General features: G+C 44.7%; 1 protein-coding gene across 3 annotated transcripts in view; it reads right to left on the bottom strand.

The window, feature by feature from the left end:
* The window catches only part of RORA (RAR related orphan receptor A), a 731,116-nt gene that overhangs the window by 596,355 nt on the left and 119,971 nt on the right, over positions 1 to 14,790 (bottom strand). For 2 of the 3 annotated variants that reach the window (XR_009500815.1, XM_059913133.1), the window contains exon 2: positions 13,473 to 13,553. The exons of the other annotated variant lie outside the window; for it this stretch is intronic. Coding sequence is in view for 1 of the 2 variants with exons in the window: in XM_059913133.1 (XP_059769116.1) it covers positions 13,473 to 13,553 (81 nt within the window). In the remaining variant the exon portion in view is untranslated. The remainder of the gene's footprint in view (positions 1 to 13,472; positions 13,554 to 14,790) is intronic. 3 annotated transcript variants of the gene reach the window in all.

The following is a 14,790-nucleotide window of genomic DNA, read 5'->3' as shown; positions in this document are numbered from 1 at the left end:
CTCTCCACCACCAATGGCTGAGCTGTTGGTTTTCTCATCCTCATACTCAGGGGTCCCCTTGGACAGTGAGGAGATGCAGAAAACCCTTTGAGAGTGACCCGTTCATGATACATTCCTTGCTAGGGTGGTGACTGCAGGTGGGGAAACAGCAAGCAGGAATGGTCACCTGGATGTGGGGGGTTGCAGCTTTTCCTGAGGAAAAGCATGTTTCACATCAAACCCTGGGAGGCCGTGGCTGTCACAAAGCTGTCCTCATCATGACCAATTACTTGACAGCCATGTCTGAAGCTAACTGCGAATGGGAGGAAGGAGCAAGGCATAGTCCTTCTCTTGCTCCATGAGTTCTAGAAGTAGTCTATGTGCCATCATCCATCACTCACAGTCAACAGAGGTCCAGAGCTCCATGAAACGGGATCTGAGCAGGGAAAGTGCTGAATGAAAGTGAAACAACGTCTGCCACACTTATGGACCCACAGAGCACAGAGATTACTTCGGGGGAGAACTACAAATGTCCCTGTTTCCATTGCCAAGTCCTAGGGGGCACATGATGCCCTGAGATCTTCACCAAGGCTCAACATGGCCCAGGACTATGCCTCACCTGTAGGACTTGGGCCCAGCAGAGACCCTCATGCTGATGAACTTGGCAGGTCAAGGTGCAATACTCAATGGAAAGATCCAGCTTTTTCTCCTAAGGACAGAGGATGAAGAGGCATCCATTCCTCTTGAGAAAGGGTGACTCCTCCTTTAGGTGAGTGAACAAAAATGCTGAGATTTCCATGGCTTCCAAGGAGATTTCAGAGTACTGAGAATTCTTGCCCCTAGAAAAACCTATAGATTTAGGCGGCAGAGATTCACGTTCCAGTCACAGGAAGGAAGATCTAGACCATCAAATTGACCTCAGAGTGATATTTTCGTCTCACTCACTCTAATTAATCAAACGTCTACAAGGTATAAATAAGCAGAACCCATGTAGCAGATGCTTCGTTGTCTGGCCTATTTAAATAGATGGCGGTACAGAGCCCAGACTTGCCTCGGCCCCATCTAGGTTACGATCCACTGGCTAGAGGGCAAACCAGGAACGCAGCTCACATTCTCAAAAAGGGAGCTCCTCAGCAATGGCACCAGGTCTCTCCAACAAGATGTGATAAGGTCCACAAATGCACCAAGCACATCTTATTCTTGTGGCTCTATTAGGAAGACAATGATGCATCAGACAAGAGACCAGCCCTCTGGGAGCTTACATTTTAGTAGGAAATAGAAAACAGCTATATAAATAACTTTAAAGAGTGGAAAAAGATACATGTCATAAAGGGGAGCGATAAGTTATTTCCAGCTTAGATAGGAAAGATCGGGAAGAAATGGGGATATCCTTTGAACAACTAGTAGGTGTCCAGGGCTGGACTAGTTGCTGGGGATACCCTGAAAAATATAACTCACTTGCTGCCCTTTCAGGGGTGTAGTGCACCCAACAGACAACTAACTACAATAGCCCTGATGCAGAAGACCAAGAATGGATACGTGTGCAAAGTGTCTAAGGGATGAGAAAGAGGAGCTCCTTTGCAAAAGTGAAGATGAATTCACTAGAGGTGTTATCTGAGCTGGTTATTGAAAGGTGAGTCCACATTTCATCAAGCAGAAAAGAGAATTCCAGGGAGCAGGCACTATATCTCCTTAAGGGCTCATTTTTTTTTCCTCACCAACCTTGATTCTTGAGGGTCCAGCAGTGCCTCAAACATCATGGGCACTCAATCAAGGTTACCAAACGAGTCAGAGAATTCAGGACATGGATGGACAGAATACCCTTTGGGTGTAAAACTATAATCAGAGGAGTCACTGTCAGATCCTTGTTTCTGAAAAATGTTTCCGGTGGTCTAGGGAGTGGGAGTGAGCTGGCTCCACCAGGGAGAAGCTAGAATGGCCACGTAGGAGAATACTGTACACGGTCTGAAGGGCAGGGAAGGCTGGGATGTGCAGAGATCATCATAGGAAGCAGTTTCCAGAAACTTTTTAGATACTAATAATAGGGATTTGTTTACCAAAAAGATACTTTTAAAAGCAGTTTTTTTAAAAGGCTTATTTTCTAGAAATAAAGAGCTTTTAATAACATGTACTAACGATTTTAAAATAAGCCACATATAAAACCAAAAGACTTTGATACAACTAAACAAGGTCAGTGGCTACCCATTTGAGGAATCCTGGCAACTTTGTAAATATCAACTCAGTCTGGGGGCTGGGCCCCGGTGACAAATGCATTTTCCAATTTCAGGGAGAATGAGATAAGACAGCTCCAAGGTTGTGCAAGGATACGAAATCACAGAGTACATACGCTAGAGGTTTTAAACACATTTTTTTAAAGCAGCAGAACCCTTTCCTTAAAATCATAGGTAATAATGAGCAGGGAAATCAGATATAAAATAAGAATGCTTGTTTGAGGTGGCCTAGTAGGGGCTGGGGGACCCCAGAGTGCATTATTTTCTGTCCCCTCCTCACCCCTGGAGGCAGCCCACAGAGGTCCTGAATGAACCCACCCCGGAGTCTCCTGGGACACGAAGTACTTTCCCCAAGTCAGGGAGAGTTCCCAACTGGCCCAGCTTTCCCACCAGGGACCCGTGTCCTCAGAATGACAAGATGTACCCCAAAGGCATCTGGATTGGACTTCCTGCTGCTTACTGTAGAACCACCAGTGGGTTTGGAATTATGACTCATAGGCCACAAAGAAAAACTCCCCAAATTCATCCACACGTGGGAAAAGTGAGAGTAGCACAAGGTTGGTTCCTCTTGATGAGTCCCAGAGCTGGGATTTTTGCAAATGAGAAACTGAAGGCCCTGCGGGCAGCACCTCGCCCAGGCACACACCCACGTGGGGGAAGACAGCGGCAGAGCCAGATCTGAAGGCTCCCGAGGTTTCTATGTGACTCTGGGGCACGATGGCGGTGTACGCCTGTGTCCCTTATGGAGCTGCAGCTTTCAAGGGAAAAATTGGAATTGGGTACATCCCATATCTAGCCACTCCGGTAAATTCACGCAATGCAATGCAGTGTGGGGTAAATCCAAGGACATTCTGTTCTTTAGCAGAGACTGACAAGCTCATTTAGTAGCAGCAATCCACAGTCCACCAGAAAATGCTGAATCTCACTTACAGACATAGTGAAATTCGGGCAAAGACAGCCAAATAGCACTGAAAGCTATTTTAGACATGCATATTTTAATACCATAAGCCTTTATTTTTCTTAACAGAAGAGCCCCACCACGTTACCTGTTACAACGAAGGCCCTATGAGAGAGGTGATAATCCCCATTTCAGAGATGGAGAAACTGACAAGGGCAGGCTTCCAGAGAGGCGGCCAGAGCCGCATCTTCCTTTGTGTGTGGAGCTCACACAAAGAGCTTCCAGAGTCAGCAAAATGCAGCCTCTGGGTGCCCAGGGAAGGCGTTTCAGAGTCATTAAAAATCAGTCCTGTCCCATCCCAAAAGGACATCTGGATAAATATGCACTGGGGAGACATGACCAGCAGGCTTACCTGAGGAATTTAATCCAAGGTTGCTTTAAATTCACAGTACTTCTGCCCTGGTCTGCGGTTTCCCTACTGATAGAGTGGCAATTCTATAAGCACTTCACAGGAGAATTTACCTTTCATGTCTTTCTCGCAAACCCTTTCCAGGAAAGAAAAATTAAAGCCGCTAACTGTATAAACCACCCCATCTAAACAGTCTTTCCCCATTCTTTCTGATTTTCTTCTCCCAATCCTTTTCTAAATGGATTTCACACTCTGAAGATTGCCAGGCTGACATCCTTAGGGACCAGTCCCATCCATTTATGTGCAGGATCCAGAGAAGATGCTTGCCCCCTCTGCACACCGACTCCATGCACATGGAGAGGAGGGCGGGAGTGGGGAGATAGCAAGGAAGATGGCAGGGTTACCAGAACCCAGGGGCTCTCCTGCTGAAAAGCAATGCCCACTGTAGGAGCAACTCTACTCCTGAACTGGCTTATTGGCAAGGCTTCTTTGAAATAGCAGGGAACTGTTTTCTAAAAGATATGGATTTGAATATGCAGCAACCTCTTGCATACTTGCATTGAATGCAGTGGAGTGAGAAAGAAGCTCATGAAAAACTCCAAACTCTTTCTGGCTCAGAGGTTTCATCCAAACCCCTTAACGTAAGAGTATTGGCCGCTGCAATTTGGTCCTGGCCCACCCCTTCAACCCCACCTTCTCCACTTCCCCCTTTCCCCAACATCCTCCATCCCAGCTGCACCCTTCCTGGTGCTTTTCTTTGTCCTAAAATGCCCTTCTCCAGACCACCACCCCCTCACCTGATTAAAAAGCCCAGCCCCTCTTTGGCAAAGCCTTTCCTGACACACACTAGCAGGTCTGACTGTTTTCCCCCTAGGGAACCACACACCTCACGTGTCCCTCTAGTCTAGCTCCCATTCACCGTGTACAATTACTTATGGAGAGCCAGCTCTCCCCACCAGGCAGTGAGTTTCTTGACAGCACAGGCAATGTATAATTTATCTTTGCATGGTCTGGAAACTATGGAAGTAAAGTGCCAGACACACAGCAGGTAGTCGAAAAACGTACGTTGAAAAAAAAATGGAGAATGCACTCATAGTTTGACTCAGCAAAATAAACCATTTGAATGGCACAGTCGGATGTGTGAAGAGTTCACTGTAATAGCAAGAAACTGGCAACAATCTAAACAGCCCTCAATAGGATAAAGTGTAAATAATATGCCCACATTAGGGAAGACTCTGCAATCACTGATAAAGAGTCTACTGATAGAGGCAGGTCTGTATGTACTGACACAGCCGAAGGGAAATGGAATAGCAGGTGAAAAATAATGGAAAAATAAACAAGGAATTCTTAGCCGCAATTACCAAGGGGTGATAGTGGGGAAATCAGAGGTTGATTTTCATTTTTTCACCTTATGCATTTTCTTAAATGTTTGAATTTTTATAAATATGTATTATGTTTGGAATTTTTTAAATGGATAATTTTTTTAATTTTTGAAAAATTTTAAAAAGAATTTCAAAATGTACTTTAAGTTGATTTTTTAAATTGAAATATAGTTGATTTATAATTTGTGTTAGTTTCTAGTGTACAACAAAGTGGTTCACTTATACATATATATATTCTTTTTCATATTCTTTTCCATTATGCTTCATTACAGGATACTGAGTATAGTTCCCTGTGCTATACAGTAAGACCTTGTTGTTTATCCATTCTGTAAGTGGAATTTAATAGCAGTATCCAGGCTAACAATCCTCGCAATTAAATCCATCTCATAAATGAACCACTTTATTATGGACCCATCAAGTTCCTTAAAATGTAAAGACAAATAAAATAATGAAACCATGTTGTGGGCGCTCAGGACATTTTCCATAGTGCTCTCAGATCAGCTTCTCTCTGGCACAAACAATGCTTTGGAAAACTAGGCCCTGCTAGCCTGATATGCAGATTTATTTCAACTCAATAGATATTTACTGGGCACTTCCCATGTAGAAGGCGCATGTGCACGGAAAGGGATGCAAAAGAAAAAGTGAGCGATACAGGGCCCAGCATCCCAAGGCTCCTCCTCTACCAGGAGAGACCAACACCAGGCCTTTCAAACAAGGCAGAATATGAGAACACCACCAAGGAAAAAGCAAACAGGAGGGGGAATGGTTCTAACAGGAAGACGCTGGAAGATCCTGGGAAAGAACGAGATGGGAACAGGGTCCAGAAAGACAGGTCAGACTGACCAGCAAGAGAAGGGTAAATTAGAGAGGTGTCTGCCTTGTCCTGCTGCCTTGCTGTCCTGGCACTTTGGACTTCCAGCTAAATATCCCTACTTTAAAGGACATTCTGCATGCAAAGTAAATGCAAGGAGTTGCCACATACCTGAAATATAATCCACACCCTCTCTCCCAAATTACCAGGCCCACGTGTCCCCAACTTGCTTCCTTCTCTGACCTCAGTTCCAGCTTCCTCCTCTTCCCTGCCCTGAGTGCGGCCACCCTGCTCCCCAAGCTCATCCAGCTTCCAGGACTTTCCACTGCTGCTTCCCCTCTGACTGGAGGATAAACACCATCAGAGCAGGGCCTCTGTCTTGTTGACAATATTATCCTCAGTGCCTAGCACACAGTAGGAGCTCAAGAAGCATCTTTGGAATAAATGGATAAAAATGAAGTTCTAAACTAGAGTAGAAAAGGACCGACAAACGTAGAAGCTTTCCTTATATAGCTCACCTGGATATATATATTGTTTCATTTTAAATAGCTCTATCTGGGCTATAAATCACTTCACCTGCCCTAAACCACAAGGAACTGTAACAAATATTAAGCCTGATACACTATTAGCTTTCATTCCCAGGGTACTGTTGTAGCTCTTGAACACAGGATCATCTCAGTTCGCCCCTGCATTTTAATTCTTACTTCACAATTTAGAAAACTGATACTCAAGACAAACAACCTTTTGAGCAACCAGAGTCAGTCACTGTAGGAATTAAGCTTCAAACCCGAGTCCTGTGCCTGGTTTAAATCCTATTTGCTTCTACTAAACCCCAGCTGATATGTTGGGCTTGGAAGAGAATTACTACTCCTGTGCTTGACACCAAGCCCGTGAGGGCTTCTAGTCTCTGATTATCTAGAAAGACCATCAGCGAAATGTATCAACAAGCAAATGCGGTAAAATTGGAGGAAAACCTCCCTCCCAGTACAGTGAGAAAATACTAAGCAAGTTTTGACAATTACTCCTCATTTGCATTGCTTTAAAGCAAACATAACTCCTCTTGATTACTGTGACTAGAATGTCTAAACTTTTTAAAACAATAAGTACCACTTAGGAACAATTGTTATTTTAACTGTGAATTAAGATCATAATTCTTTTGTTTAAAATGCAATCACGTGTTCTACCGAACGAACCCTTCCAAAGGTGCAGGGCTATAATTCCCTTGCAGGCTATGTATGCTTCAGTGAAATTTTTCATTTGCAAATTAGGTTAGTGTATGTCAGAAAATGAAAAGTCATCATCAGACGGATCAAGAAATGGGGCCATTCTTTACCTAGAAGGGGCAATTAGATGAAACACCTGTGGGTAAAATTTATCTTTCATACACTGTCGATTTTAAAAAGGTATGAAAGAATCATTCTAAAAATCTCAAGAACACACCTAATTATGGTGCACCCCAGTGACAATTCCTACCTGCCTGTTTACTCATATAAGTACCTCACGCTAACTGACTGCACCACTGGAGCTCCTTTGCCTATTTACTCAGATTGGAGTAGGCGTTGCAGACATTCCTTGAATGAGAGACCACACCTTACGACATGGAATTCCACGATGCTTCTGGTTCCCAACTTTCCTGCACAGGCAGATTTGGGCAAATTCATTGTGCATCAATCTATCTACATATACAGGAAATATGCCTTCTTCCTGGCTTGCACATACTCACCACTCATTAAATGTTTGTAGAACGAACAAATTTAATAGATAATAACTGCTTAAATTTATCTACAGGGAAGCATCAACAGGGACAGAGCAACCTGCTATAGTGTATTCATTCAATTATCTCCAAAAGGACAGTCTATCTTGTCCTCCTCCCCCACAGGAGAGGGGACGGCTTTCTTGGAACATTACCTCCCTTGTTTAATTTTCTAGATAAATTAGGGAAGATTCAAGGAGAATGAGGGACGTGGGCTCATACTTCACAGGCATTCTTAATAATTCTCGGATATGAGGCTGTTGTTAATCAGACACATGTTGGTTGCTATTTATTAAAATGTTACTACTTCAAAACTAAAACACACACACCCCCTGCCAAAAGAAAAAAAATCCAAAAAACTTATTTTCATCAAGTTTGTATACCATGTTCAGATCTATTTTTATTTCCAGCAAGTTCAATTCATTCCATTTTTAGTGGCAACTCCTTTAGGAAACACTCTTAAAACCTGTGTTTTGAGAAATGAAGTTAATGGGCCAGAACCGGTTTATCATGAAATACTCATCAAGTCAGGAAAAAAAATTCAAGCCCTTCTACCCTTAGGTGAAGGGAACCCATTTGTGGGATACTCTCGGAGTAACTATCTAAAGGTCATTTTCTAGAGTTAGTGAAGAGAGTTCTAGAAATGGTCGACTTAGATTCAGTACTATTATTTCTTGTCATACATAACTTATAAAGGAGGAAAATATGTTTAATATACTCAATCCAATAATGTGGTCACAATCACCCTAAATCACAGGCATAATTCAAAAGAGCCAGAAGTCACCCCTTTCCTCTCCCCACCACACCTAGTTATGAGTGGTCAATTTTTGAATGTCTCCCAATTGGAAACAGCATTTTGAAAAGCTGGTGGAACTGGGGTTCCACGTGAAAGCAGCAGAATGGCTTGCCCTTCTCCATGGCAGGGCCACCAGTATCCAGAGAGCGGATGTTTGTTTGGAGTGAGAGTCTCCACTCCCCCAGAGCGTGAGTGGCTATGGCACACGACTGCTCTCTCCCGCTCTGGTTCTCAATTATTCCTTTTATCAGCCACCACATTATCTCTCACCAACACGTGCCCTCATGTTACAATTAAATAGATCACAGCTTATCTTACACTCCTTACAGTTTAGGTTAATATCTGTCTGTTGAGATTTGGGAATGGTTAATCACTTGCCTGGTACCTCGATTCTTACCAGCTTTAATTTCAGAAATTATACTTAATAACCTACCTGGTAGACCAGCACAAGAGACTGCACTCAGGCCACCTTGTCTGTAACTTTACTAGAACACTTCTACTGTGTGGAATATTAGCTTATTATAAGACTGTCACTTCCATCAGAATCCCCCTGAAAAAGGAAATATGCCTTCTTCTTGGCTTGCACATACTCACCACTCATTAAATGTTTGTAGAATGAACAAATAGGTAATAACTGCTTAAATTTATCTACATTGAAGCACCAAGAGGGACAGAGCAACCTGCTATAGTATATTCAATCATTCATTCTTTCACGTAATCAATACTGAAAGTGCACAGGAGACATTGAGATGAATGAAACAGGTATGGCCCCTGCTCTTAGGATGTTGACAGTTAATGGAGAAGAAAGACACTGAACAAACGATCACACAAATGATACCCAATTACAAATTGTGACAAAACACATGAAGGAAAAGTAAGGGTATGTAGGGGTAGGAAGAAACCATGAGACACTGAGGAAAGGATAGTATTTATTCTGAGACTGGAAGATGAGTAGGTTTGCAGCAGGGGGAAAGAGGAGGGAGAATGGAGAAAGATTAAGTTTTCTAAGCATTGGGAACAACATGTGCAAAGGCCCTGAGGTTGAAAAAGCTTGACACATTCAAGAAACTGATAGGTCAATGTGACTAGAATTTAGCAAGAGGAAGGTGAAGCAGGAGTGATTGTGAAAATCTATTCCCCCCTCCTTTTTCCCGAGTAAATATCCTTCCTTTGAAATTACAAAACAAAATCCATGCAAGGCTTTTGTAAACCTGTTGAAGGGTTTTTAATTTTGTCCTCAGGTTAAAAGAAAGCCTTCCAAGCAGGAGAGGAACAGAACCAGACCTGCATTTCAAAAAGAACATTCTCCCTGCTCTGTCTTGGTGGAGGGAAAGGTGGGGAGTCAGGGCAAAAGTGGGAGACTGGCCCGAGGGCCCTGGAAGAGCAGAGTGGGGATGGTAGGTGGGTTTGGTATGAATGTTGGAAGTAACTTTCAAGGTCCTGGGGGATGGATTCGATATGGGGGTGAAGCAGACAGTGTGTGTCTGTGGGTTTATTCATTCTCAAAGCTAACCTAGACCTCCAGGGCCAATGGCAGTAGGCCCAACTCCCAAACCATCCTCCAAGCACACACCTGGGATACGTTTGTTGGAATGCACGGTAACAAGCCCCAGGTTGTCCCCCTGGATCCTAGTTCTGCACAAGCTCCACATACATTTCTCCCAGTCCTCATCACAAGGTCCCATACCCTGGTCCAGGTCCTGGTCCCACTGAAGAAAGTGGTTGGGCTCATCCTTGTCAACAGTTGCCTTGGGGTTTTCACGGAAGGAGCCCCTTCCTCAGCCCTACCAACTTGACATGCTCAGGGCTGCCGATGACTGACTACACAATGTCACAGGGACAGTGAAACCTACTCTCTCCTCTTCCTTGAGTGGCCTGTAAACATCCTTCCTTTAAAATAAAATAAAAGCCCTGCTTCCCACTGTGAGTTCTGCCTTGGCTGCCCACACGGTCAGGGCTACAGCGGAGGACCTCTGGCCTCCCAAGCTTTTAGTGGCTGCTCTGTATTCCCTCTGCTCCGTTCCCCTGACATCCAAGCCTCTTCTTAAAACATCCTCTGATATCCAGTTTCCCTTTTATATGGCCCCTACTGTCAAAAGCACGGTTTTGTTTTCTTGCTGGGGGACTGATCCAAATTCTTCTGCTGTGCACCCACCACTTCCTGGCTGTGCACCTGCATCCCCACGCGCCACTGCTTCATCCTTACAACCCCCCAATCTGCCCTTCTCCAGTGCCACCTCCTACTCTGAAAGATGCCCCCACTTTTTCTTCTGTGAATATCAAACAGTCCTCTCTCAACATCTCCTTGCTTGACTACTCTTTTCCCTCCGTGACGGTATTTTACAAAATCAGATTCCTCCAGTTAAAGAACTGGGTGCTTTCCTAAGAGGGACCACCAGATACTTCTCAAAGCCCCAGTGAGACGACCCCCGCCCCCACAATTCCTCTATCTCAGAATCAATGTGATCTCTGACTTGTAATGTCTCTTAATTTTGAACGTCCAGTGGGATTCAAGCTAGGCAAAAACTATTGAGTGCCTACTATATGCTTGGCAGAAAGATATCTATATAAGAGATGTTTCCATTCAAACACCCTCACATCTTCCTCGCCCCTAAGTTCTTGCACTGATTTTACGTGGAAAACTGGAGACAGGAGGCTCTAGAGTGGGAGGACGAGGAGGATTAAGCAGTGTGCTGGCGAACCCCGGGAAGGCACAGCGGAACATGAGCTTCAGTCCCCTTGCGGGCAGGGCCGAGGCATTTGGCAGGGAGGACTGGCACTGAGCATCAGGGGGCACTGGGTGGGGAGCCGGAATCATGACTGCATGGGTCATCAGCTGCCTGATCACTGAGAGTTAACTGGATGTGAACTTGGCCGCGGTGGGGAGGGGGGCCCTTTGTGCCCACCCCACCCCCAACCTAGTAAATTGAAGGCTGAGAGAGTAATGACTTCCCCTCACATTATGTCAACCACAGGTTGAGGGCTTTCTCCAAGCCCTCACAGGGCGCTGGGACACTCAGAAACAGGGTGTTCCCCCATATCCAGCTGACTCTGCAACACAACCACCACCACAGATACCAGGACTACAAAAAGGACCACCAAGGCACTAACCCATACCTTCCTGGGTGTCCGGCTCTGTCCCCCCTGAAGAGACTGTGTGCCACTGCAGGGAGAGCTCACAGACCCCAAGGCAGTGGACACAGACGGCTCAGGGATCGATTCTAATTCCCACGACGTTCACACTGTCCTGGCAACTCACCCCCCAGAACAGATCCCAGACACTGTGGCCAGCAAAGAACTGGACAAAGGCAACACCAAGATCATTTGCATGCTGGGGAGAGGCCATCCCCCATCCCATCCATTTACACAGGCAGAATGTGCCCTGAGACTTGGACCCAAAACGCCTTCTGCAAGCACCACAAGTTTTATGGAACCAAAGGGGAACAATAACAACTTCAGTGAATCAGAGGAAAGAAAAGAGAATTTCTTCCCCTCCCATGTTGTTCACACTATGCCAGTTACAAAACAATTCACCAAGTTGTTTAATTTCCTTAAAACTCTGAACACCCCGAGTTCATAAAAGTGAATTCTGTGCGGAAGGAAGATGTATCTCAGACGAACAAGGCTGCATTTGGGAAGGTGGGAAAAGCCACACCTGTTCTCATCCCCCCCCACCCCCTTTCTCACCACTTACCTGTCACCTTCCTGCGCTTCTCCGCTGCAAAACCGGCATTCCTCTCACAGCTGGCTATGCACAAAATATCCTTCTGTTCTAGTCACATCAAAGCACCTTCACGCTAGGCAGACAGGTCATCGAGAGAATGCAGAAAATTAACAAACCCACCTAGGTTATTTCTATTAAAATTAGCCCCTCAGCCTGTAAGCTCTGTCAGTTTCCATAGAACACAAACTCTGACAAGTCTGTTGAAAACTCTTAACCTTTCCAGGTTGTGTCAACAGCTTGCAAACACAACAGGAGGATGGCGCCTCAGCGTTCAGCCTTCTCTTTGGAAACAGAGGAAGTATCAGGGCCCAGTCCCTAGCAGCTTTCACCTTTATCTTCATCCTCCATCTCCTTGCTCATCACCCACTGCCACCTTCGGAGCACATAACCACCTTACTGCAGAGACTGACGCCTTCCAATTGTCTGTAGGGTTCTGACAAGACTTAGGTCTTGTTTACCTCTCCATCCATATCTTACCCCACTCTCCTCTTCATCATACTCGGCCCCCACAGAAGGCTGCCTCCTCAATTCTTCAAATAGGTCAAGTTCCATCTGCCCCAGGGCCTTTGCACAGCCTAGTCCTCTGCATGGGGCGCTCTTCTCACTTACTTAACCCTTTCTCATCCCTTTGGGTCTTAACTCAAAAGTCACTTCCTCAGACTAGGGAAGGCCTCACATTTACCCTCTCATGGCTCTTATACATTTATTTTAAAGCATGTTCCACAGCTGGAAACTATACATGGTATTTATGAGATTATTTAAATAAACTCTGTCTTCCCCACCAGAATAAAAGTTCCACGAGAGCAGGAACAATGTACAATTTGATCTAACACAGAACTTGGCACATAGTATGTGTTCAATAAGTTTTTTTTTTAATTGGCGTATAATTGCTTTACAATGTTGTGTTAGTTTCTGCTGTACAACGAAGTGAATCAGTTGTATGTATCCCTATATCCCCTCCCTCTTGGACCTCCCTCCCACCCCACCCCCACCCAACTAGGTCATCACAGAGCACCAAGCTGAGCTCCCTGTGCGATACTGCAGGTTCCCACTAGCTATCCATTTTACACATGGTAGTGTATTTATGTCAAACCTAATCTCCCAATTCATCCCACCCTCCCCTCTCAACAAGTGTTTAATTCATTATTTTGTCACGTCATTCCTCTCGTTAAAAATTTTCCAGTAGCTCCCATGACATTTCATGAAGTCTGAAGTTTTTCGGGACCCTTTGTAATCTCACCAACTTGTAGGAATTCAAGATGATTTCTTATCAATCCCTTGAATGTACTTTCTTCTCCTACCAAGTTCATTACACCTCATCTGAATCGGTCTCTTCTCCCCCCCACCCCCCGCCCCCTGCCTAGTCAAACCTAGTCAACCCATAAAAATGTACTACATAAAAACAGTTACATAGAGGCAGTTTAACACAGTGGGAAGAGCGTCACTCTGTACCAGAATCCTGGATTGAAATTCAGCCTTTGCTACTTACTTTTTGTGTGACCTTGGCCATGCCACTTCAATGCCCTGAACTTCTCTCTTATAAAACAGGACATGCCATATCCACAGGCCACTGTGAGAGATAAATGACATTTTTCAAGCACTCAGCACATTTCCTGGTACATAGTAAATACTAGGTAACTATCAGCCCCCTTATACCATGTGAAGAAAATACTTTCACTCTTTAGGTTAGACCATCATAAACCAAAGTCCACATGCCTAAAAGTAGACATACTGTAGAAGAAGCATGGGTCAAGTTCATACACAAAATCTGTTTCCAGGACAATCAAGGGTTATTCTCCCTAGCTGGCACGGAGACACTCATCATAGGTATATGGGCTCATTTCCATGGGGGTCATGCAGATCCTAGAGGTAGGTGTGCTGTCCGTGGTAGCAAAGCAACTCATGTTACAAAGATCTCTTTCCCAAAGTGCCCAGCAAAATCCTAGCTTCTATCAAGGCTCAGCACACTTTGTTTTTGGCCATCTTGTTCACTGAGGAGGAGTGTTCAGGCAGCATCTGCTCCACACTCAACCCTAGCAGAGGCAGAAATACTCAACATGGGCCTTTCCCACAAGGTACCAACAGTGTAGCCAGACAGACAATTTGCCTTGATCATGTGAGACAGTATGGAAATCAGGTCTAAGTGGGGTGGTATAGGCTACGCCCAAAGGAGAAAAAAAATCAAAAGGATAATTTATTCATTTCATAAGCATCTGTTAAGTCCTATCAAACACCAGTCAATAGCTTTTTTATAATATATTATCCCACTGCTTCTACTTATTTATGTATGTATGTATGTATATATGTATGTTTGGCTGCGTTGGGTCTTCATTGCTGCGCGTGGGCTTCTCATTGTGGTGGCTTCTCTTGTTGCAGAGCATGGGCTCTAGGCGTGCGGGCTTCAGTAGTTGTGGCACACGGGCTCAGTAGTTGTGACTCACAGGCTCTAGAGCGCAGGCTCAGTAGTTGTGGCGCACGAGCTTAGTTGCTCCACGGCATGTGGGATCTTCCCAGACCAGGGCTCAAACCCTTGTCCCCTGCATTGGCAGGCAGATTCTTAACCACTGCGCCACCAGGAAAGTCCCCAGTCAATAGTTTAAAAAGAACAATACATGTCTGCTTTTCCACAGCTCAACTCTCACCACCTGTGATCCCCTTCCTCCCCATTCATCCAAATCCTGCTCACCCAGCAAGGCTTTGGTCAAATCACACTTCCCCCATGAAGCCTTCCTTAACCATTCTGGACCAGTTCCATCTTCCCCTATGCCCCACTTTAAAAAATTTTTTATATTTTGAATATCAATTTT

This window comes from Balaenoptera ricei, chromosome 2 (genome assembly GCF_028023285.1).
Source record: "Balaenoptera ricei isolate mBalRic1 chromosome 2, mBalRic1.hap2, whole genome shotgun sequence".
Taxonomy (NCBI): Eukaryota; Metazoa; Chordata; class Mammalia; order Artiodactyla; family Balaenopteridae; genus Balaenoptera; species Balaenoptera ricei.
Note: the sequence above shows the minus strand (reverse complement) of the source record. Positions and strands in the feature narration are given on the sequence as shown.